The sequence below is a fragment of the Prinia subflava genome, chromosome 8, assembly GCF_021018805.1.
Source record: "Prinia subflava isolate CZ2003 ecotype Zambia chromosome 8, Cam_Psub_1.2, whole genome shotgun sequence".
Lineage (NCBI taxonomy): Eukaryota > Metazoa > Chordata > Aves > Passeriformes > Cisticolidae > Prinia > Prinia subflava.
The window spans coordinates 8,517,607-8,538,171 of record NC_086254.1 but is presented as its reverse complement, the minus strand read 5'-3'; the positions used below and the strand labels follow the sequence as shown (position 1 = coordinate 8,538,171).

Sequence of the window (20,565 nt, the reverse complement as noted above, 5' to 3'; positions counted from 1 at the left end):
CCAGTCACTTGATACAGGTGAGCACAGTTTCTGGCTTTGCTTTTAATACACATCAGAACTACAATATATATTTTTTTTCCAAGAAAAAATGGTTTCTCCCATCATCACATTAAAAGCATCATTTACACACAATGAGCTTGTTCAGAAAAAGAAAAGATTTTGCTCATCATTGCCTCAATATGGCAAAGTAAACTCTTGATTTCAGGTAGTGCTAATTTTTGAATATTCCTAAATAGGTATGTGAAAAGGATGGGGAAAAGCACTGTCATCAAAACATCTAATACAAAATCAGCACTTTACGAAAACCAGCTTTTATTTTTTTTTTTTACATATGAAAACATATAAATATGAAAACTTAATAAACGGAAAATGTCTCAGATCCCTTTTCCTGCTTTGATACCAACTTTATTTCCAATCTGACCGCGTTCCAGTGAAATACAGTGGGGGCTTCACACAATTGCAGTGACAACCGTTGGATAACCAAAACCCACAAATTGGATTGAAGACAGACCTCAAACTAAAACAGATCCACCCAAAACCATTCTTATTGTGTAACTGCTTTCAGTATTCCTCGCAGAACTTTGTAGCTCATTAACTGTTGGCTTTCCTTGGGAGGGAAGCAGGGCCCCCGTTCTGTCACGTAGGCGTAGGGAAACCTCAGCACCCAGAGTCCATCAGAGGGAAGGGTGATTTCCTGCTTCTCGGGGTAAAATATAGGACAGGGTGGTGGTCCTGGTTGAACCTAAAACCAAAAGGAGACATGAATAGGTGATCAAACAGCATTACTACCTTAAAAAGTAATAAAATGCAAATGGAGTTTTTTTTCAAATGTGTGTTAAAAGAAAAATGGAATGGTGAAGAATTTTCCAGTTAAGAAAACCAACATTTTTTCACCTCCTCAATTCAAATGGTAACTAATAATAATTGAGCCATGAGTCATTGCTTTTCTCCATGACATTTAAAATGACAAAGTCATTCTTAAAGAATCATTGTTAGCTTTTTTTTTAATAAAAGCCATTATAACAGCAGGGAATGCCAATAGCTCATCCTCGATAAAATGTTTTTGTAAACTTACTTTATACAAAGTATAAATTTGGCAGGTTGAAGTTTAAGAAATCCCAAGGGCTTATGTAACAGATACCTTTGGAAAGGACTGTCTTGGCTGAAGCTGGTTTGAGTTGGAGTTGCTTGACACCCTTTTGCTGTCACCCTTGGTAATTAATGTTTCCACAACCACCCCTGCCTCTGCAGCTCCCAGACTCCCTCCTGCAGCTCCTACCTGAGGCGTTAAGGTGATCTGCAGAGGAGCATCAGGAACCACCACAAAGAGCCTCATGAACTGGGCGTAGTGGGGCTTGAGGCCCCGGCCCTGCGTCGAGGACAGGATGTACAGGGGCATGTCGGAATTGAGGGCCTTGAGGGCGGATTCCTTCGGCCCCCCTCCCATCACCTTCATCACCTTGTCGGGCCCCGAGCACATGAACCTCCTGCCACGTGCATCTTCATATTCAAACCCCACGAAAGCTCGAGCGATGTCGTCCCTCCGCCGGCCTCTTCCCATCACCACCGCGCTTCTTTTCCCAGGAACAGCCTTGTTGGGTGCAGGCCAGGAATTGGTGTCCAAGTCTCCTTCGTCTTCAGTTCTCGTCCTGATGACAATGTCCCAAGGCATTAAATAGTTTGTTCCCGGGATAAAGCCTTGTTGATCTAAGCCTGTGTGGAAGTTATAAGCCTTAGCAGGCCCCAGCTTGACCAGTGACCAGCTGGAGAATTTGGGCAGAAGGCCTTTGGGGCAGTTGGAATGGAGCATCCCGGGGAGGTACTCGACCGTGGACGCCTGGCGATCCACCAGGCTCGGCCTCTTCTCACTCTTGGAGTCCCCGCTCTGCCCGTGGCTTTCTGCATTGTCCCCTCCACCCTGGGCATCGGCTGGGTAAGTGCCCAGGCTGCCCGTGGACTGGCCCAGGCTCAGGGCTAAGCTCAGGCCTGTGCTCTCTCCCTGAGTCTGAGGTTCTTTCTCCTTGAGTTTCTCGATCTCGCCTTCCGGAGGGGCGGGCGATGACTCGTCCCGAGCGGGCGCCGGGTCAGGTGTGCTTGGCTGGAATATGGGGAAGTTGATGTGCTCCAGTTTTCCACAGCACTTCTCTTCCAGCATCTGCGAGGAAGAAAATATGGTTTAGTATCCACCCCGAGGTGAGGGAGCTCAGAGCCACAACATCCAGCAGCTACAATTAAGATTCAATTACAAATAACATTCAATTGCACCACGTGAGAACCAAAGCAGCGATGGGAACACAGCCCACAGACCTGATTATTTAAAATTCACATGAACCAACACATTCAAAGTGTAAACAGGTGCATTACCAAGTGCTCCCGTGTCTGTGCACTGGTAAAGACTGGAACTGCCCATCCTGGTCAGCCCATTTCGGCTCCCAGAAATGCCTCCCCCAAGCAAAAAGCTGATAAGGTTAACAAGAAACTTGTGGTCACTTCAGAATACAGACTCTGTAGATGAAACAAAAGCACTGCTCGAAGTACCAACAGACCTAATAATAGTTACCTGGTAAAAGTCATAATTAGCTGCTTTGATATCAAAGGGGTCCTCCCGAGGAGCTTGTTTCCTTCCACAGTTACAGGCACCAGTGGAACGAGCCCGGCTGTTGTGGTACAGAATTGGAGGATTTCTGTCTGCTTCTGGCTTTTCCCCTAAAAGCAAAATCAATCAAACCTTGGGCAAATTGCTCACCATTCAAAACCTTCTTTATTCCCTTCATCCATGGCTCCCTCCCTGCTATACACATATACAAAATGATTTGCCACCAGTTTGTCACACAACTCCTCCCTTTCCCACTTTTAATAATACAAAGTTCCAGGGCAGGTTATACCACTAAAGCAAATCTTATTTGGTTTTACAGCCTCTTCCTGAAGGCTCAAAGTTCTTCTGCCTGCAATCAATGTGCAAAAGTCAGTTTTGACTCCCTGATCAACCAGGTTATTTAAAACAAAGGGGGATGCTTATGCTTTTTAGAGAACTTTGTTCTTACATTCTTGTTAGAGGGCTCCAGTGTAATTGCTTTTAATTAGTAAGACAGAATCAGAGTTACTACTAAAATCAGAAAATCAAGAGTATCTACAAAAATCAGAGTTACTACTAATGATGGACTGGCTCCTAAACATTACTCAGCATAAAGGACACCTGCACAGCAGCTCTGCTATGATCCCACTGTAGAGATGATCACAGCATCATCTGGGGTGGAAAAGACCTCTGAGATCATCGAGTCCAACCTTTCCCTGGTCACCACCTTGCCAATTAGAGCAGAGCACCGAGTGCCACACCCAGTCCCTGAACACAACCCTTTAAACCTGCAAACTTTCATCTTCCACAACATTTCAGAGTGGTTGCTTTCAGCCTAGGACCTCTTAAAGCAGACACAAAACTAAACCATGAAACCAAAGCACAAGCGAGCACCTTTACCTGCTTTGGGGAGCAGATGGAACTTGTGCACGCAGTGCTGGTCGGTCAAGCTCCGCTCCTCGCAGAGCTGGTGCCCGTTGCTCCAGAACTTGTAGCAGTCCTCGTTGAGCTGCATGGCGTATTTGTGGAAGGCTGGGCCCCGGGCGTGCTGGCTGTACACACGCAGCGCCTGGGCCAGCTGGTTCTTGTGCACTGTCATGGTGTAATTGTGGGGCAGGTTGGACTGGTAGGCGCTGTGGGCCATGGGCAGAGCCTTCTGGCAGCGGTTTTCGGAGAACTTGGTGTCTATGTCCAAGTAGCCTTCCAAAACTTTGATGCTGCTCATGATTTTTGAGCTCAGCTCACCACAAGTGGGGTCATCGTCTTTGCCTTCGATGGTCACCTCGTAGAGTTTCAGAGCTGCAGCCACCCATTTCTGGTAGGTGGGGAGCTCGAAGTGAGAGGGCTGCGGGTTCCTCCCCACGCTGTCTTCGAAGCCCTTCTTGCTGAGCACCAGCTCCACGTGCTGCCACAAGAACTCCTTGAGGGTGCAGTCCACGAGCTGCCCAGAGGAGCTGGAGCTGGAGCTGCTGCTCTCTGCGTGGAAGGAGAGCTGCTGCCGGCCGTGCCTCATCATCTGATACCTCCTGGGTCCCGACAGGGTGGGAGCCAGCAGTGAGTCGGTCTCTCTCATGGTGCAGTTGCTCCTGAGCTGGTCGAGAAGCATGGCCACGGGATCATCCCCATCCTGGGGCCCACCAGCCACGATGTACACGAAAGCCTGGTTGGCAGGCACGGTGAACAGGCAGTTGATGCTCTGGTTGGTCAGCACCCGGCTCTTGCGGAAGATGCGGTAGATCTGATCCTCCAGGGCGTGCTGCAGCCTCCTCTTGGGGGAATGCTTCTTTGGGGGTGGCTTTTCCAGGTGACCACAGGGGTCCTGGCCCCTGCTCGGCAGCGGATCCACCTTCAGAGCCCCGTTGAGCTGGAAGAGGAAGAGCAGGCGTGGAGGGCACGGCCTGCAGTTGAGCTTCCACTCCTTGCCGACCGGGCAGTCCTTGATGGCAGCCTTCAGCGAGGGCAGCACCTTCTGCCGCAGCCCGTCCAGCGCCCTGAACACGCGGTCGTAGGTGATGTCGAAGGAGCAGGTGGGATGCACCAGCAGCAGGATGTGGCACACGGAGAAGAGGTAGAGGAGGCTCAAGCAGTGCAGCTTCTCCTGGTGCTTCCAGAACTCGTGCGCCTCGGCGTGGGGCAGCGGGGCCGGGCCTCCGGAGGGGTGGCCGGGCCCGGCCTCCCTGTTCTCGGCCGCCGCCAGGTCCCCGCAGGCGCGCAGCAGCTGCGGCGTGTCGCAGATGGAGGTGAGCACCAGGTACAGCACGCGGCTCTCCTGGCTGTAGTACGCCTGCAACTGGTTGTAGTCCTTGGTGGCCGGGTCCCCCTCCTGCCCCGCGGCGCCGTCCGCCAGCTCGGGATCCTCCTCCGGGAACAGCGGGAACACCTGCCGGTCGCACACGGTGCTCACCAGGGCCTCCTTCTCGGAGCAGAGCTGCAGCGCGGTTTTGCCGAAGATGCCCACCACGCACACCTCCTCCTCGCCGCCCGCCGCGCCGCCCGCCTCGGCCGCCAGCAGCAGCTCCCGCAGGCTCATGGGCCCCACGGCCGTGCCCATGGCCGCGGGCGGCCCGGCCCCGGGCAGCGGCATCGCCCGGCCGCGCTCCCGGCGCCGCTCCCGGCCGGAAGCGGCGGAGCCGCGGCCCCGCGCATGAGCGGCCCCGCCCCGGAGGCGCGGACGCGGGCACGGGCGGTGCGGGGCAGGAATCCACCGGGGCTGTGACAGCACCGCCAGCACCGCGGGCAGCGCCGGTCCCCGCCGTCCCCAGGGTCAGATCCGCACGGCCGTGAGCCCGGGAGCGGCTCCCAGCACCGTCCCGGGATGCCGGCGCAGGGCTGCGGCCCCCGGGACTGGGCTGTGCCCCCCGGGACTGGGCTGTGGCCCCCGGGACCGGGCTGTGCCCCCCGGGGCAGGGCTGTGCCCCCCGGGGCAGGGCTGTGGCCCCCAGACTCACGCCCTGCCCTTGTCCCGGGCCGTGTCCCCGGGACTCACGCTCTGCCCCTGTCCCGGGCCGTGCCCCCGGGACTCACGCTCTGCCCTTGTCCCGGGCCGTGCCCCCGGGACTCACGCTCTGCCCTTGTCCCGGGCCGTGCCCCCGGGACTCACGCTCTGCCCTTGTCCCGGGCCGTGCCCCCGGGACTCACGCTCTGCCCCTGTCCCGGGCCGTGGGACAGGCCCAGCCTCTGCCCGCCCCTGAACTGGACTCGCAAGGAGGCTTTGAGTTCATCGCCTTTAAGCAGAGCAGCTCTTTAATAGTGATACCAGCAGTGATACACAGTGCAACGCCCTCATACATTTGTAGCCACAGGCTCCAACTGTTTGTTGAATCTTGCAGCCGAAATCTTTCCACATTAATAACATTAGTGCATTAAACTGTTGATTTTCTTTGAAACTGTACAAATACCGTCAAGATTAGATTTTTTTTTGTTAAAAAATGATATAAAAATACTGAATTTCAGCAAACGCATACATATTTGTATGACAAGCAGCACCAGTGCTGAGAATATAATATTCCCTGCTTCAGCAGCACCCAAGTGTCAAAGACTTGGGAATTTTCCTACTTTTTTTTTCCATTATGAATCAAGATGCAATCAAATTGAGAGACATTAGAGAGAGATAAAAATCACAATCTGCTTTACAGGGTTCCATAATGCCTCATTTTCCTGTGCACTACGTTTACTTACAAATACATGTGCCTGAGTGTGATAGAAATGGGATTCAAGTGGCTTCCTGACCACAACTGGACAATACTTTGTTCCATAAACCCCCTTTTCACTTTTCATCAAAGCTGTTTGCAGCACTCAGCCGTGCAGGCGAGGGGCTCTTCGGGTGAGCCATCTGTCAAAAGAAGGGAAGGGTCACAACTTGGATATCTCAGCTCATTATCACTGAGATAAAACAATGCAATTCTTAGCTGAAACCTTAAAACAGACACAATCAATCAGTAAAATAAAAAATGCTATTAACCCTCTCATTTTTTGTTCTTCTGCAAAGTGGAACTATCCCTTTCAAAGTTGCGTTGAGGGACCTGAATGGCCACCAAAAAAAGCAATTTTTCCCTTTGGGTTTGGCAGATAACCTGGCATGGCATGTCCATTCTGCAGTGTCCTTAAATCAGCAGGGAATTCTGTGGATTTTAAAGCCACCTTATGATTGCTGGAAGAGGGACAGAGTGACTTGCCTGAAACTTGCGCCGCAGTGCCCGTGTCATTATTGGTGTCAGCCCAGAGCCACATTCTGTGTTCTCTTTACTATTTAGAGGAGTGCCACCAGGACTTCTGAAAGGGCAATTAGGATTAGTTTGATTGGTTCTTTATTTTTTCTAGATTAAAAAAGCAGAACTCAAGAGAACAGAAAGGAACAGACCTTTGTATATCAACTTTCTTCAGGTGTTTCCGAAGGTCAATCTGATTTTTAGGGGAGGTACTAAGAGAAAAAAAGAAATTGGTACAATGAAATGTTTCCCACTCAGTAAAAAACGTTATTCACTGTTTAAAACAGAAAAATCTAATATCTAAACAAGGAAGAAAGCATCTTACATTAAAGGTTTTGTAGCGTGAGCTGATGGCTTGGATTTAGGTCTCAGACTAACACTCTGTAGATCTGTGACTGTAATTAATGCCCTGCGTGGCTTCACTGGTGATTGTTCCTACAGCAAGGAAAGAAATGTTACCCCAAATAAAACTTCAGAAGGTCTCACTACCCTGAAATCCATTTAATAGTTATACTCTGAAAGATTTTTGTGGTTTATGGCTTTTATGCTTTTTTTGAGTCATTAAGATTTGAACATGCCTTGGATAAAAATAGATTTACTTACGAAAAAACAAACAAAAAACCCCCCTAAATAAGGGTTTTCCCTTCCAAAACCCAGGTGCAGAATTAGAATGATCACTTGAAACTGCTCACTGGGTGTTTGGATGAGAATCAATTTACTGAAAAAAAAAAAAGCAGGAAATAGAGCAGTTCCAGGTGGATCTTCCCCTGATTCACCACCACCTATCCATCCTCCAGTTTACCTTGTCCATTCTCAGGCTGCTGTTTGTCTTCTTCAGTTTAACATTCAGGAGGTCCTTGAGGGTGATGTGCATGGGGCCATCCTTTGTCACTGGTGGTGCCTGAAAGCAAAAGGGTTTGGAGGGGAAATGAGGAAGGGAAAATGGCTGAGCACTCACAGAGAGTGAATCCAGGTCCAAAAAGAACTCAGGCATGAAATTAAAAATAGAGGAACCCTCTGAGTCCCTACCAGTTTAGAGGCTGTGCCCCGTTGGAGGAGGAGAGGTGCTGGAGGAAGTTTTGGTGGAGGCAGCGGCGGTGGTGGAGGAGGAGGAGGAGGAGGAAGAGGAGGAGGAGGAGGGATGGACACAGGCACGGATGCTGCTGGTGGAGGATCCATCTGTGCCCCCAAAGGAGCACCCAGGACTGGCTTGTGACACCTTTGGCAAACAGAACTTTCTGAAGACAAAGCTGCCACTCCGTTCATCTGAAAGGACATAAATAAATAAAGAGAACATTAAATCCACTGGCAAAAGTGGGTGGGATTTTAGAGGACAAGGGTGCTGGCTAAAGCTGAGCTATAAAGACACAAACAGCAGCAGTTCTGCCACTCTGAGTGCAGAGAATGCCCCTGAGGGGCTGTCCAGACCTCAGTGCATCTGCACTGACAATTCCTTATTCCCACACAGGCAAACGCTACCCTGCCCCAGCCACACTGAGACTGACCTGGAGTGCTGCTTGCAGCTTGGAAAATTCACTTTCCAACTTCTCCAGCTTCTCCCTGAAGGTATTTAATTCCCTTAAGTAGACTTGTGATGGAAATATGGTGTCTTTAACCACCTGAAAGCTCTAAGCATAAAAAGAAAGCAGATTATGCGTATTTGTGTGTTGATTTTCTTAAGATATTTGCAAAGATCAATCTGCTTTTTAGGAGGGGTACTAACAGAACAAAAGAAATGGTTCCAACTAATTATTTCCCACCCAGTAATCAGTGTAATCCCTGTCTAAAACAGAAAAATCTAATGTCAAAGAAAGGATATACCTGTGCAACCCTGCTGTGGCACCACCAGTACAGAAATGATGCTGCTGTTGCCAAGGGTTTGACCACACTTTTTACACTGGGCAAGGCTAAAGGCCAGTGGGAGCACCTTGGGACTGCTGAGGTGTTCAGAGGGAGAGGAGCTGGTGACCTGCAACACAACGTTTCAGAATGAGGCCAGAATTTTATTTATCATTTCAGACTTTAAAAAGGTTAACTGTGACCAATCATGTGGAAATTACAAGCAGGTACAGCAGGTAACAACTGAGCAAATGTGATCACTGAAACCTGGAAAGGCCAAGATACATTTCAATAAAGGGTGGGGGGAAAATCCTATTGGAAATATATCTTCATTCAAATTGCTTTTCCTGGTTATTAATTATAGAAACATTAAGGTTGGAAAAGACCTCCAAGGTCATCATGTCCAACCTTCCACTGAACAACACCAAAAGATGTCATGAAGTGCCACATCTGCTTGGCGTAAATCTCTTTTCCATGAGCCCCTGGGAGCAAACAGCAAAGCCAGGGATGGAGGGAGAAGGCAAAATTCAAGCTGATTGTCTTACCATGGAGAGGGACAAACAGATCCCTGGGGGGCTGCAGCACTGCTCTTCTTCTCCAGTCGAAATTTTGCTCGGGCTCTTCGTTTTCGTTTGCATTTCTTATACCTTGCCATTACTGGTGAAAAAGACACGTTTAAAATGGATGTAGAGAGATAAAGCGAATTATACATTGGGACAGAGCTGCCTGCAAAGAGAGTAACACAGGCTGCACCTCAGAAATCCAGTCAGAGGTTATTCACAGCTGTCTTAGTGGAATTGTCATGGACCAGTGATAGAAAATATATCCTTAATTTCATGTTTGTGTACAGAAATCACCCTTTTATATGGGCTTTTTCCTCCCTTTTTCTATTTATATAATAAATAGATAGCATTAATAAATAGCAATTATAAACATAATTAAAATACGAATTAATTAAGTAAATACACATAAAAATACGTTATAAATGATATTATAGAAATACAAATAAACAGGAAAGTAATTAGAAATACTATAAACTAAATAGAAACTTTACAACTATTAATACACAAGACCAAGAAATATAAACAGACGCTCAGCTTTTCGTTATCCTGACGTGACAAGCACTGAATTTGGGGAAAACGACTCTTGGGCAGAACGGTGACAAAAGACACGAAGAAGCCAGGGAAGGATGCGGGGGGCGGCCCGGACCGGTCCCTGACCGGTGATCGGTGACACCGCAGCCCCGCTCACCCGGAACCCCGCACCGTGAGCGGGGACTCCTCTCTCTCACACCTGCACACACCTGTGGGATGTCTCGGGGGTGTCCCGGGGATGTCCCGGGGGTGTCCCGGGCCCGCCCCGTTCCCCCGGCCGCGCTCCGCGCCCGCCGCCGCCGCCGATTCAAACCGCTCCCCGCGCCGCGCCCAGCCAATGGCAGCGCCGCTCTCTGCCGGCCCCCCCACGCGGGGCATGTAAGCCGCGCTCTGATTGGCCGCCGCGCCGAGGCGCGCCCGCGCTCCACGGGATAGGGACCGGCGCTGCCCCGCCCCGTCCCGGCCGCGCTGAGGCGAGCGGCGCCGCCATTGGACGAGCGGGTTCGGTGCCGCCAATCGGCTGCGGGCAGCGCTGGGCTGGGGGAAGGCCGGCGGGGTGAACGGGCCGCAGAGCGGCCCCGCCGGGGCTACCGGCGCAACCGGGAGAGAACCGGGGAGGGGGAGCGGCGCCCCCGCCCCCTCAGGGCCGCGGCGGACGGGCCTCCGCCGCTTCCCGCCAGCGCCGCGCGCCCCGCCCCGGCCAATCACGGCGGAGCCCACTCCGGGCCAATGGGCTCGGCCGTACCTCGGAGCGGGTTTACATTCTCCGCGGGCCAATGGCGAGCGCGCCCCGCGAGCCGCCAGCCAATGGGAGGCGCGCAGCGAGTGACAGCTGGCCAATGGGCGCCGCCGACTCTCCCGTGCCGCGGCGCGGGGGGTGGGGATCTCCCCGCCGCCGCCTGAGGAATGTCAACTATTCAACATGGAGACGGCGGTTACCAGGCTCGAGACCCTGGTGAGGGCGGGCGGCGGCCGCGCTGAGGGGCGGCCGCGCCGCGGGCCGGCGGCGGCGACGCCTCGGAGGGCGCGGAGCCGCCGCGGAAGGGAGGGAGGAAGGGAGGGAGAAGCGGGCGCGCGGGCGCGGCGCGACGGAAGAGCGGCCGCTCAGCCGCGCCCGCGTTCCCCATCCGGGCCCTGAGCGCGGCCCGCGCCGCCCTCGACGGGGCGCCCGCCGGCCGCGTCCGGGTCAGGCGGGTTCGGCCGGGCCGGTCCATTCCGCCCCCCCCCCGAGGGGCGGGGCTTGCGCCGCTCCATTCACCCCTCGGCGCGGGGCAGGGCGCGGCCATTTCCCGCGCACCTGGGGGGGGCGGCGGGGTGGGCGCGCTCATTGCCCGCCTTGAGGGGGGACGCGGCCGGGCCGGGCCGCTCCATCTCCCCGCGGCGGTAGGGGGGGCGCGGGGCAGAGCGGAGCTCCCGGACTAGTCCATTTTATTGCCAGAGGGGGGCGAGGGTGGAGCGCTCACCTGGGCTGGACCATTTTCGTTGCGTGGGGGGAGAGGCGGGCTGGGCCGGTCCATTGGCGCGGGCGCGCGGGGGGAGCGGGGCGATGGCCCCCTCGGCCCTCTCTTCCTGGGATTCCTTCTCTCCCGAATTCCCGCCGGTTTTCCAGCCTTTCTCCCCGTTCCGGTGCTCTGAGGCAGCCCCTGAAGCACGACGGGGCTGTTCCTTGTGCAATGATCACCTCCACGCCAGCCCCACTCCTGGAAAAGTGAAAAAAAGGCAAAAATTAACCTTTCAAAAAAGAGCTGTGCTGCTTCCTCACACTGGAGAAGCTGTGTCCAACCAGCCAAGTTCCTCCTGCCATCCCTCAAACCTTCATCTCCCTTCTATATAATCTTTTTTTCCATTTTTGCCCATAGTGTAAGCTTGATCTCCCCATATCTAATATTCTGTATTTTTTCTAAGCCTAGAAATGTGTTTAAAGATACTTGGGTTAGATGTGTTATTAATTAATTCATTCATTGTCTTGGTTTATTTCTGTGTTTTGTTGAAAGTCATGCTTTCAAGTGATTCTCATTTTAGGACGTGTGAATAGAGAGGTGGTTTTGCCCCCTTTAAGATAACAGAGGCTTTTATTCTGGAATTCAGAATAATCTCACAGCTTTGTGTCTCTTGCCTTTCCTTCTGCTTTGTTGTTTCCCCGTCCTGGATTTCCTGTGAAGTCAGCTCTCTCCACAGAAGTGTGATAAAACAACACTTCTTATTTCCCTGGAGCTTTTGACATGAATTTCATGGAAAGCTTCCTTTTGGTCTCATGCAAGCAGGGATAAAGTAATTAGTGGGAGCTTAAAGAGAACGATGGGTTTGAAAAGAATAAAATCAATCAGGTAATCAATGGTTATTTGTGACAGGAGCACCACAGCAGTGTTGGATTAATTATGGAAAAGATCATAAAGCTGCCAGTGCGTCGTTCAGAGCAGTTCAGTTCATTTCTGTCACTGTTTTTTGGGCTGCTGCACCTCCTCTGAGTGGTGTCTGTCCAGTGCCCTTTTTATGTTGTACTACTGGTGATGATGCACAAAAAGCAGTGCAATGTTAAAAGGGCATTGGCCAGCAATACAATCTGCATTATTCTGTGTTCTTTTAAAACAATGTACAAGTCCAAAATCACTGTCTGATAGCACAGAGTGATTTGCAAAACAGCTGTAAAATGAGATTGCCACTGGTTTAATTTTTCTCACTCATTTTGCTTCCTTGCCAAGGAGGGACTTTGTTCATTTAATGCTAAATGTTTTAGAAATGGCCCAGCCGTGTGTACATCAGCAAAGATCCCCCTCTCTCCACTCCATTCCAGGTTTCTTTGTGTTTTTAAAAGATCTCAGCACCTCCAAACCCTGAGAGTTCTCCAACTCTCAGTATGAAGTTATTGTTGTGTTAAAAACCCTCACCTTCACTGAGATTTATGGAATAAACCCTCCCTGTGAGTGCTCTCACACCCCCCTGCTAAAGGACATCCCCAGGGTTGGGTGAGGAGTGTTTAAGTGCATTTATTGTGATTCAGCACCTGCAAATTATCAAGAATAAACTCTGCTGTCTCAAAGATGTTCCCTGTAATGCAGTTTAAGAACATCTGGCTGATGGCAGTTTGGAATCCCAGCTTGCTACGAGGCAAATCCAAGCAATAAATACACTTGGAAATGGAATTTCCAGTTTAAAAAGCACCAAATAGTTTGAAATTGAATTTCTGACAGTTCTGTTGGGCGTTTTGTTGGGTGGTTGAGTTTTTTCCCCGCTCTTGGTCAGTGGAATGGCAGATTATGAATAATAATAATAATAATAATGTGAATTTTTGTGTGTATGTGCGTGTTAGGACTTGGTGAGCTTTAACCTTATGCAACTCTTCACGATCCACAGAAACCTCTGGCTGAGTTGATGTGGTTTTTTCCCTTTTTTTGGTGAGTGTATGATTAATTGTTGCCCAGAATTGTTGCTGCTAACGAGTGCTCTGACTTTATTGCACTACTGTACTATACAGAGAGCAGTGCAATAGTATTGTCAAAGCATCTGAGAGCAGAGCCCTCAGCACTGGCCTCACTCTTGCCTCAGTTTCTAACATTTTCTTCTAAACCTGTGAGTAAATTACAGATTTACACTCAAACCCTGCATTTTCTGTGTGATTTATTGTAAGGTATTCATCCTACAAATGCTTCTGACCTAGAATATGAAGGGGGGATTTTTGCAGGTGGATGTTTCCTGAAATGCAGCAAGAAATAAATGTTTATAAAACAAGAGAGTCATAATGAACTGTGTTAATCTCTTCACAAATCTTAAAATTCCAGCCACATTTAGCTTCACATCCAGTTTTTAATGGCCTGAATTACAGTAGTAGCATGATGTTAGTTAGCTCCTTATGGAAATCTCAGATTATCAGGATTGAATATTTAATGGGTCATTTTGAAAGCTGCCCGTATTTGCTGTCTGCTTTCCCCAAAATTGATCACATGGAGGAGCTGGAGAAAAGCAAAAAATGAGCATTTGAGGGTGCCTGCCTTGGAAATGAAATCCTACAAATATTTCTTAGTGGAGAAGAACAGAAACCATTGAGCAGTCAGGGAAGAAATCCCCAGTGAACGTGTTAAAAATGCAGAATGTACTGAAAACTCTTTTATTCTTGGATTTTGTCCTGGCTGGTTTCTGGGGCAGGTGTGGGAAGGAGTTTTGCTGGGCAGATGGTGAATTATGGCAGCACTGGGTGGAAGCTTTCCCTTTGATTTATAGATGCTCAAGCTCTTCACTGGATTTATTTTCCTTTTCTTAAGCTATTATTTGAAAATGTACTGGAGGTGTGTGAAACATCATCCATCTTCACTCCCTCAGAAAAAGGCTTTTATTGGACTGTCCTGGACCAAATCCTGTTCCTTCAAGCTGAATTTCCAGACCTCCAAAGGCATTGATGGCTATTCCTTAAATTCATGTTTAAAACATAAATATCCCTTTGGAATCCCAGCCTGACCACAGACTGTGGATATTTGTTCCTTTATAACAAATACAGCCTTGCTTTGATCCTTAAAAAAAAAATTGGAATGGTTACTATGGGTTAATCTCAATATAAACTGTGAAAAGCAAGTTAAGGAAGTCACAACCATTTTTAACTTGCTTTCATCATTGTCTTCTGTGACTGTAAAATCACTGAATTATTATGTCAAAGAATTAATGACTTGCTTGGGAGCTGAGAAAACTGCTTTTCTTGAAAGTGGAAGTCTTTAATAGATATTAAAGTTGCAGACTAAAATTAATTAAGTAGTAATGCTATCAGCAGACTGTTTTACAAGGCAATTAGACAATTCTCTGGTGGCTTATTTATTCCAAGGAAAGAAAAGTGATGTCATCAATTTTATGAGCTGTTAGTCAGGCTGGTTTACTGGGGAATAATGAAATGTATTGTGGGCATTAAAACCATCTGAAAGAACACATCCCTAATATGATTATTAATAAAAGCTCTGATGGTACTCTTGGATCCTGAATTTACTCATAACCTCCTCTGTGTAAATAACTGAGTGTTGTCGTTTTGCTAACAGAACTCTTTATATTTGAAAAAAAATTAAATTTAAAAATTTTTATGGTCCCTGAGCTTTTCAAAGTGAGGCAGCTGCCTCCTGCTTTCCTGAAACACAGGTTGGGGTTTGTCTGCAGTTTTTTGGGTTTTAATATAACCGTGCCTGACCTTAAATATTTCAGTTCCAGAAAGCAGAATCTGATCTGGATTATATTCAGCGCAGAGTGGAGTTTGAAATAATGAAGAGTCTTCCTGATGATACACCAGCAGAGGTAGTATTTTCACATTAAATTCAATTTTATTGCGTGGAATTGGTAATAAATGGGTATTTTTCTTTCAACCTGAAATATATGTGGATGTTCTTTAATCTAATTGTCAGGGTAGTAGTACTAGTAGTAATTATTATTATTATTTCCTGCATCATATATCAAGATATGATGCAGGAATATGAATTCAAACCAAACTCCTTTGGTTTCTTGGGACAGTGAAGTTCTCCCATGCTCTGCTCTGAGAAATCAGTGGTGTTAACACCTAAATTCAGGTTACAGATTCCAGTCTGAGCTAAAACTCACCCTTTCTCTGGGAACCAAGATAAACCTGCCAACAAGCAGTGACTAAATTCAGATTTGGGGGGAGAGATAAGAGGAAAACAGTACAAGGATTTGATAAATAAGTCCCTTTCTCCTGTACATTTTCACTGTAAAGGGTGATTTACCCTTTAGATGTCTAACACAGTTTTAAGTGGTGTGTGGCCACGTTGGTTTTATCATCTCATGCAGTTTAAATGTTCTGATCACAAAGGATAATAATAATAATAATAATAATAATAATAATAATAATAATAAAACAACAGGAGAACACAGCTGCCCTCCTGAAGGAGCTCCCGGTGCTGAAATCCCGCTACAAATCCCTGTGTGCACAAATAGAGGAGATTTCCACGGAGCAGAAGGAATCCATGGAGAGCATCCGTGCTGTCCTGGAGAAAACAATGAAGATGGTCCAGGCACTGCAGCAACAAACCCAGCTGGAGGTGGTGTTTTCATTTTAATCACTTTGTTTCCACTGTGGGAATGAACAGGGACTTTGTAACCTTTCTGTAGCGCCAGTGGTTCCACTGGAAACTTGTTTGTGCTGATTTTTGGGAGGTAAGGAGAGTTTCCCAGAGGGAATGCTGGCAGGATTGGAGCTCTTTTTGGAAATCCCAATCCCCAGCAGTTCCAGTCTGTGGTGTTCAAGGTTTGGAGTGTGAATAGTGACACAATTTGGGTCATTTTGTAGGAATCAACACCTCTGTGCACTGCTGTGTGCAAGGGTCACACTCACAGTATTTAGAAGTAGAAAAGAAAGACCTTAAAAAACCTTAAACCTTAAGGAAAATAGAAAATTAAACCAGTTTTAAAAGGCTAAAAAGCTTTTAAATGGCAAGTGTATTCTCAGTGTCTAAAGGAAGAAAGTTAAAACCATTGTCACAAATGGGACTGCTGTTATTCCAAAGCTGTTTTTCCTAAGATAATGTTTAAATTGATAAAAAACTCAGCAGCAAACATTTTCTTAAGCGATCTTCAGACCCTGCTTCATTATTGAAGAGGTGAAAGCATTAACTTTGACCCTTTACAAATGAGGTGATTTAGATCAATGCTCTAATGGCAGTGCCTGGAAATTGGGTTTAAGCTGTCAACAGCTCTGGGCAAGTTACTGGTAACTTTGGATAGACAAAATGGGCTGTATCAAGATTTAAAAGACAATTATTATATGCCACAGAAAGGAAAATAGCTCGTATCTTACTGTGTTTCAAGGATATTCTGCCCAGAATAATTTTGTACTTGGGTTTTCTCAAAGTGGAAGACCCTTTTCTTGAGTTATATATGGAGCTTTAAGTAAACATTTTCTTGTACTTTTTATATTTCCTCAACCAAAGATGCATTAAACTTCTGGAGAAATTTAAGTCTTTAAATGAAATACGTTTTTTTTTTTAAATTGAAAAATGTATCTTGCTTGGCTGATTTATAGTATTGGTGCTAGAAGAAGATTATGGTTGATTTTTCAGAAATACTTTGTAAATGTGGTTTCAGTGGAAGGAAATCAGGAGTCTCCTGTCAGGTTCCGTGAGCAAAGGGCTGCACAAACATTGAGTCCCTCTGCAAAGATCATCACCTCAGGAACTGAAGGATCACACTTCTCTCTGTTTGCTTTCCTTTTTTATTTTCCCAGAGCGTGCCTCTGTCAGCAGAAGAACAGACTGCAGCCCAGCAGTTAAACTTGCAGACTGGGAAAGAAGTGGAATTTTCAGTGGAAGAGGTAATTAGGGAACAAAATGTCAATATTCCAGAAACCTTTAATCCCAAGTGCAGCTCAGCTGAATGCAGAAGGGGCTGATTTTGTGATTTGATACCCCTCAAATCAGTGGAATTTTTCAGGAATGGGATTAAGCTCCTTAACAAACCTTTTCCTTTTTATTCTGTACAGATTAAGCTTTTTTAATTCTTCCAATTAGATGGTCCACAGAGCAGAAATTAGCTTTGATGGAAGACTTTGTTCCTGTTATTTTTTAATTGGGAAGTGTTTATGTTTCTTGTCAGGGATGCAGTTGGTTGCTCTTGTTGATCTTCTTGATAAAGAAACATTTGGGTGGGAGTGAGGGATGTCATTGGTTCAAATCAATGTGGGGAGAAATTTAATTTCCTGTGAAATATTAAACAAATTTTTGGGATATGAGTAACAATCTCTTCTAACTGCAGTGCAGTAGAGCTTAGATCTAAATTAATATTTGTTAAAAAGTCAGATATTCTCCCACAGCTTGATATACAATATAATTATCTGCAAATATTTGCTCTGGGTCTCATATTAGAAATATTAAAGAAGGTTAATAGAAGGTGTTTTTCTGATTGACCTTTTCTTTTTCTACTTCTCCTCACTTCCCACTGTCATCCTTTTTTTGCCACAGTTGTTTTGCAGGGAACCTGTCCAGTTCTGCAGCTTCACTCACCCTTTGATTGCAAATATCTGCTCCTCCCTTCAAAAATGCTCCCAATTTATGTCCAATACTAATTCTAAATCCTGTGCAGTGCTTTCAGATCCATGCTGGAAAGGCTCATAAATCTGACTCGCACATAAATCTTTCTGTATCCTTTTTAAACTTAATTTTATTTTAAGCTGTGTTTAATCCCTAAGATTTTGCTGTCGACTTCAACGGCTGCAAGATCCTTGGTTATCCAACGGTAAAATGTAATTAATGTAAATTTCATGCAGAAATGAAAATGTAAAAAATGATTTCCAGGCAAAACACTAACAAATACTGACATTATTGTTTATTTTTAGCCATCCTGCCCAGGATCTACAGTCCCTGTCTCAGCTGAAGGTAAGTGCTGAAAAAATAAACTTCTCACTGTTTTCTTCTGTTAGAGGCTGTGATAGGCAATAACTTCACTGTTTTCACTCTGAAGCACCAGTGTCTCCTGCTTTTATGTGAAGAATTTAGACTTTGTTAGAAGGACTTGACCCCTCAGTTACATTCCAGGAATAGTTGCTGTGTTCTGGGATTTTTTTTCCTTGCTTTCAATGGGATTGAAGTGGAAAACTTGTTGTGTTTATGGTCTGGAAGAAATGGTGCACTTACCACAGAAGTAGCTCTTTTTAAATTCATTTGTCCCTGCTTATAGAAAGGAATTTTCACAGTTGCTTTTGGTTTGTTTAAAGAAAAAACCAAAAACCAAAGCCAACTGGTTATTGACAGACCAAATTTGTCAATCCTCATCAGATCTCAAATTAAATGATTTTTTTACTGAGTCTCCAGTGATTATTTTTTCCTCTCCTTTCTCTTGCAGGAAAATCTTCCTTTATTCCCACCTAGGGTTGTTATTAAACACTAATGGAAGTACTTTCTATCTTTGACCCAATTTCTGAATAAAAAAATAATTTCCATTTCCTTTTTATTTTTAACAAATATCTTCTGTTCCCAATTTTTTAGAACCCCAGTTCACACCGTTGACTGAGGAAACATTTATGAGTGTGCCCAGGAGCATCAGAAGCACTGTCAAATTAGCAGACCTGAACTATTTGTACAAGGAGTTATTTAACCACTTCGTTATACAGAACAACAGGTAAGGCTCAAAGCCATTCATTGAAAGAATTTTAGAAACTGGAAAGAATTTCAGCCTTTTCAAATGAAATAAAACCAGCTGGTTAAGCATTCACTGCCATATTGTAACTTCAAAAAGCTCTGACACTAAACCATGACCCCTCCCCTCACCAACACCTCCTGACCCTTCTCTGGGGATTTCTGACAGGCTGATATCACAAAAAAAGGAAGTTTTAAACTCAGGAATTCTGTCTTTTAAACCCTAAGATTAACAAATGACTGCTGTGATTTGAAGTAGCATAGAAAAGTTGATGGTAATCTGAATAAATTTGAGATTTACAGAGCATTCATAAAAATTATTGATTAAACAGCCTGTGCTTTTAGCCTTTTTCTGACGTTTGATCCCTGTTTTACTAAATTGTTTTTGTCTTACAGAGCAGCACTGAGTCTTTCACAGATGAACAAGATGAATATGAAAGCCACTGACTCAAGGATTCAAATCCTGAAAGAACTCGGGATTGTGGAACTCGACAAACAAGGAAATGTTAAATTAGCTGTGTAAATGAAACCTCATCTGACACAGAAGCATTTTACACAGCTCCTGGATTATTAAGGAACAAGAATTTCTCTGGAACTAAAGTTCCAAGTCCACTGTGGGGCAGTTGTTAATGTTTCTGTGTAGAAATTCTGTTGATAATATTTGAAATTGGAGGGTTTAGGAGCACTGGGGTTGGCACTTTGGCTGTTCAAAGAATTGTGGTTGATGCATTTTTAAGGAATGTTGTGAGCCCCGTGATGCTTCCATTTCCTTGCTGCATTCCTGAAGGGGTTTTAAAGGCAAATAATCCAAGCCTTTTAACTGTACTTGCATTCCTGAATAAAGATTTATTATACTTTTGTTACGTGACTCCTGCCCCTGCTCCCTGACCTGATTAATTTGCCTTTGATGTGAATTCCCTTGGGATTTTTACACTCCAGGCAGGGTCAGAGGGGATTTCTGGGCACTGCCCAGTCCAAGCCCCTGGACTGCAGCTCAGGGCAGGGTCCAGAAAATCCCCAAGGATGGAGAATTTACAACCTCTTATTGTGAAAAACATAAGATTTTTCCCTCATATATAATATTTCTATATTATATATATTATACATTCAGTCTCTCTCTCTATTATATACTTTATAATGTTTATATTGTTATATTTCAGCCTAATTTGAGAGTAAGATACCTGAATTTTTATTAATTTCCTATGGTTTGTGAAAAATTATGTCTGTCAAGGTAGAGAAATTTAAATTAGTGTTTTTAGGGAGGGAAAGGTTGATTTCTGAATTCATCCATGGACTGCTTTAGGGTTTGATGGGAAGAGAAACAGGCTGGGTATTGAAGAGGAAAGAACACATAACTTGATTTTTATTATATCTGCTGCCAAGTTCCTCCTTTCACCTAGGAGTAACTAACCAGTTCCAAGCAATTAATCAGTTTCACAAACCGATTTAGTAGTTTTTAATCACATTGATCTTCTAACAGAGGACTCAATCCTTGCTGTGCCGCTACCATCAGCAGCGTTAAATATTCAGTTTAGTGATGAACGCTGGCTATAATAACTGAAGGTAACAATCAGCGGGGAAACCCATTCCCGCTTCTGAAAACTCGCCAGTAAGGAAAAATAAAGAAAAATAATTTTTAAAAATAGCGAAAAGTAAAGAAAAATAAAGGGAAATTGAGGAAAATAAAGGGAAATTGAGGAAAACAAAGGGAAATAGAGAAAAACCCGAGCGCGGGG

General features: G+C 46.1%; 3 protein-coding genes across 3 annotated transcripts; 1 reads left to right on the top strand and 2 right to left on the bottom strand.

Annotated features, from left to right (window-relative positions):
• Nucleotides 1-383: 383 nt before the first annotated feature.
• Nucleotides 384-5,215, bottom strand: SMG8 (SMG8 nonsense mediated mRNA decay factor). Its single transcript, XM_063402802.1, has 4 exons — nucleotides 3,476-5,215; nucleotides 2,561-2,706; nucleotides 1,280-2,155; nucleotides 384-742 (listed from the first exon to the last, which is right to left on the bottom strand). The coding sequence occupies exons 1-4, from the start codon at nucleotides 5,157-5,159 to the stop codon at nucleotides 545-547; spliced, it is 2,904 nt and encodes a 967-aa protein (XP_063258872.1). The 5' UTR covers nucleotides 5,160-5,215; the 3' UTR covers nucleotides 384-544.
• A 106-nt stretch (nucleotides 5,216-5,321) lies between these two features.
• On the bottom strand, nucleotides 5,322-10,386 carry PRR11 (proline rich 11). The gene is made up of 10 exons (XM_063402803.1): nucleotides 9,926-10,386; nucleotides 9,168-9,279; nucleotides 8,605-8,752; nucleotides 8,289-8,411; nucleotides 7,813-8,049; nucleotides 7,586-7,684; nucleotides 7,109-7,218; nucleotides 6,936-6,995; nucleotides 6,751-6,847; nucleotides 5,322-6,407 (listed from the first exon to the last, which is right to left on the bottom strand). Exons 1-10 carry the CDS (start codon nucleotides 10,092-10,094, stop codon nucleotides 6,342-6,344), a joined length of 1,221 nt encoding a protein of 406 aa, XP_063258873.1. The 5' UTR covers nucleotides 10,095-10,386; the 3' UTR covers nucleotides 5,322-6,341.
• A 128-nt stretch (nucleotides 10,387-10,514) lies between these two features.
• SKA2 (spindle and kinetochore associated complex subunit 2) lies at nucleotides 10,515-19,697 on the top strand. The gene is made up of 7 exons (XM_063402804.1): nucleotides 10,515-10,671; nucleotides 14,895-14,984; nucleotides 15,566-15,742; nucleotides 16,924-17,010; nucleotides 18,031-18,070; nucleotides 18,680-18,812; nucleotides 19,226-19,697. Exons 1-7 carry the CDS (start codon nucleotides 10,639-10,641, stop codon nucleotides 19,350-19,352), a joined length of 687 nt encoding a protein of 228 aa, XP_063258874.1. The 5' UTR covers nucleotides 10,515-10,638; the 3' UTR covers nucleotides 19,353-19,697.
• The last annotated feature ends 868 nt before the right edge of the window (nucleotides 19,698-20,565 follow it).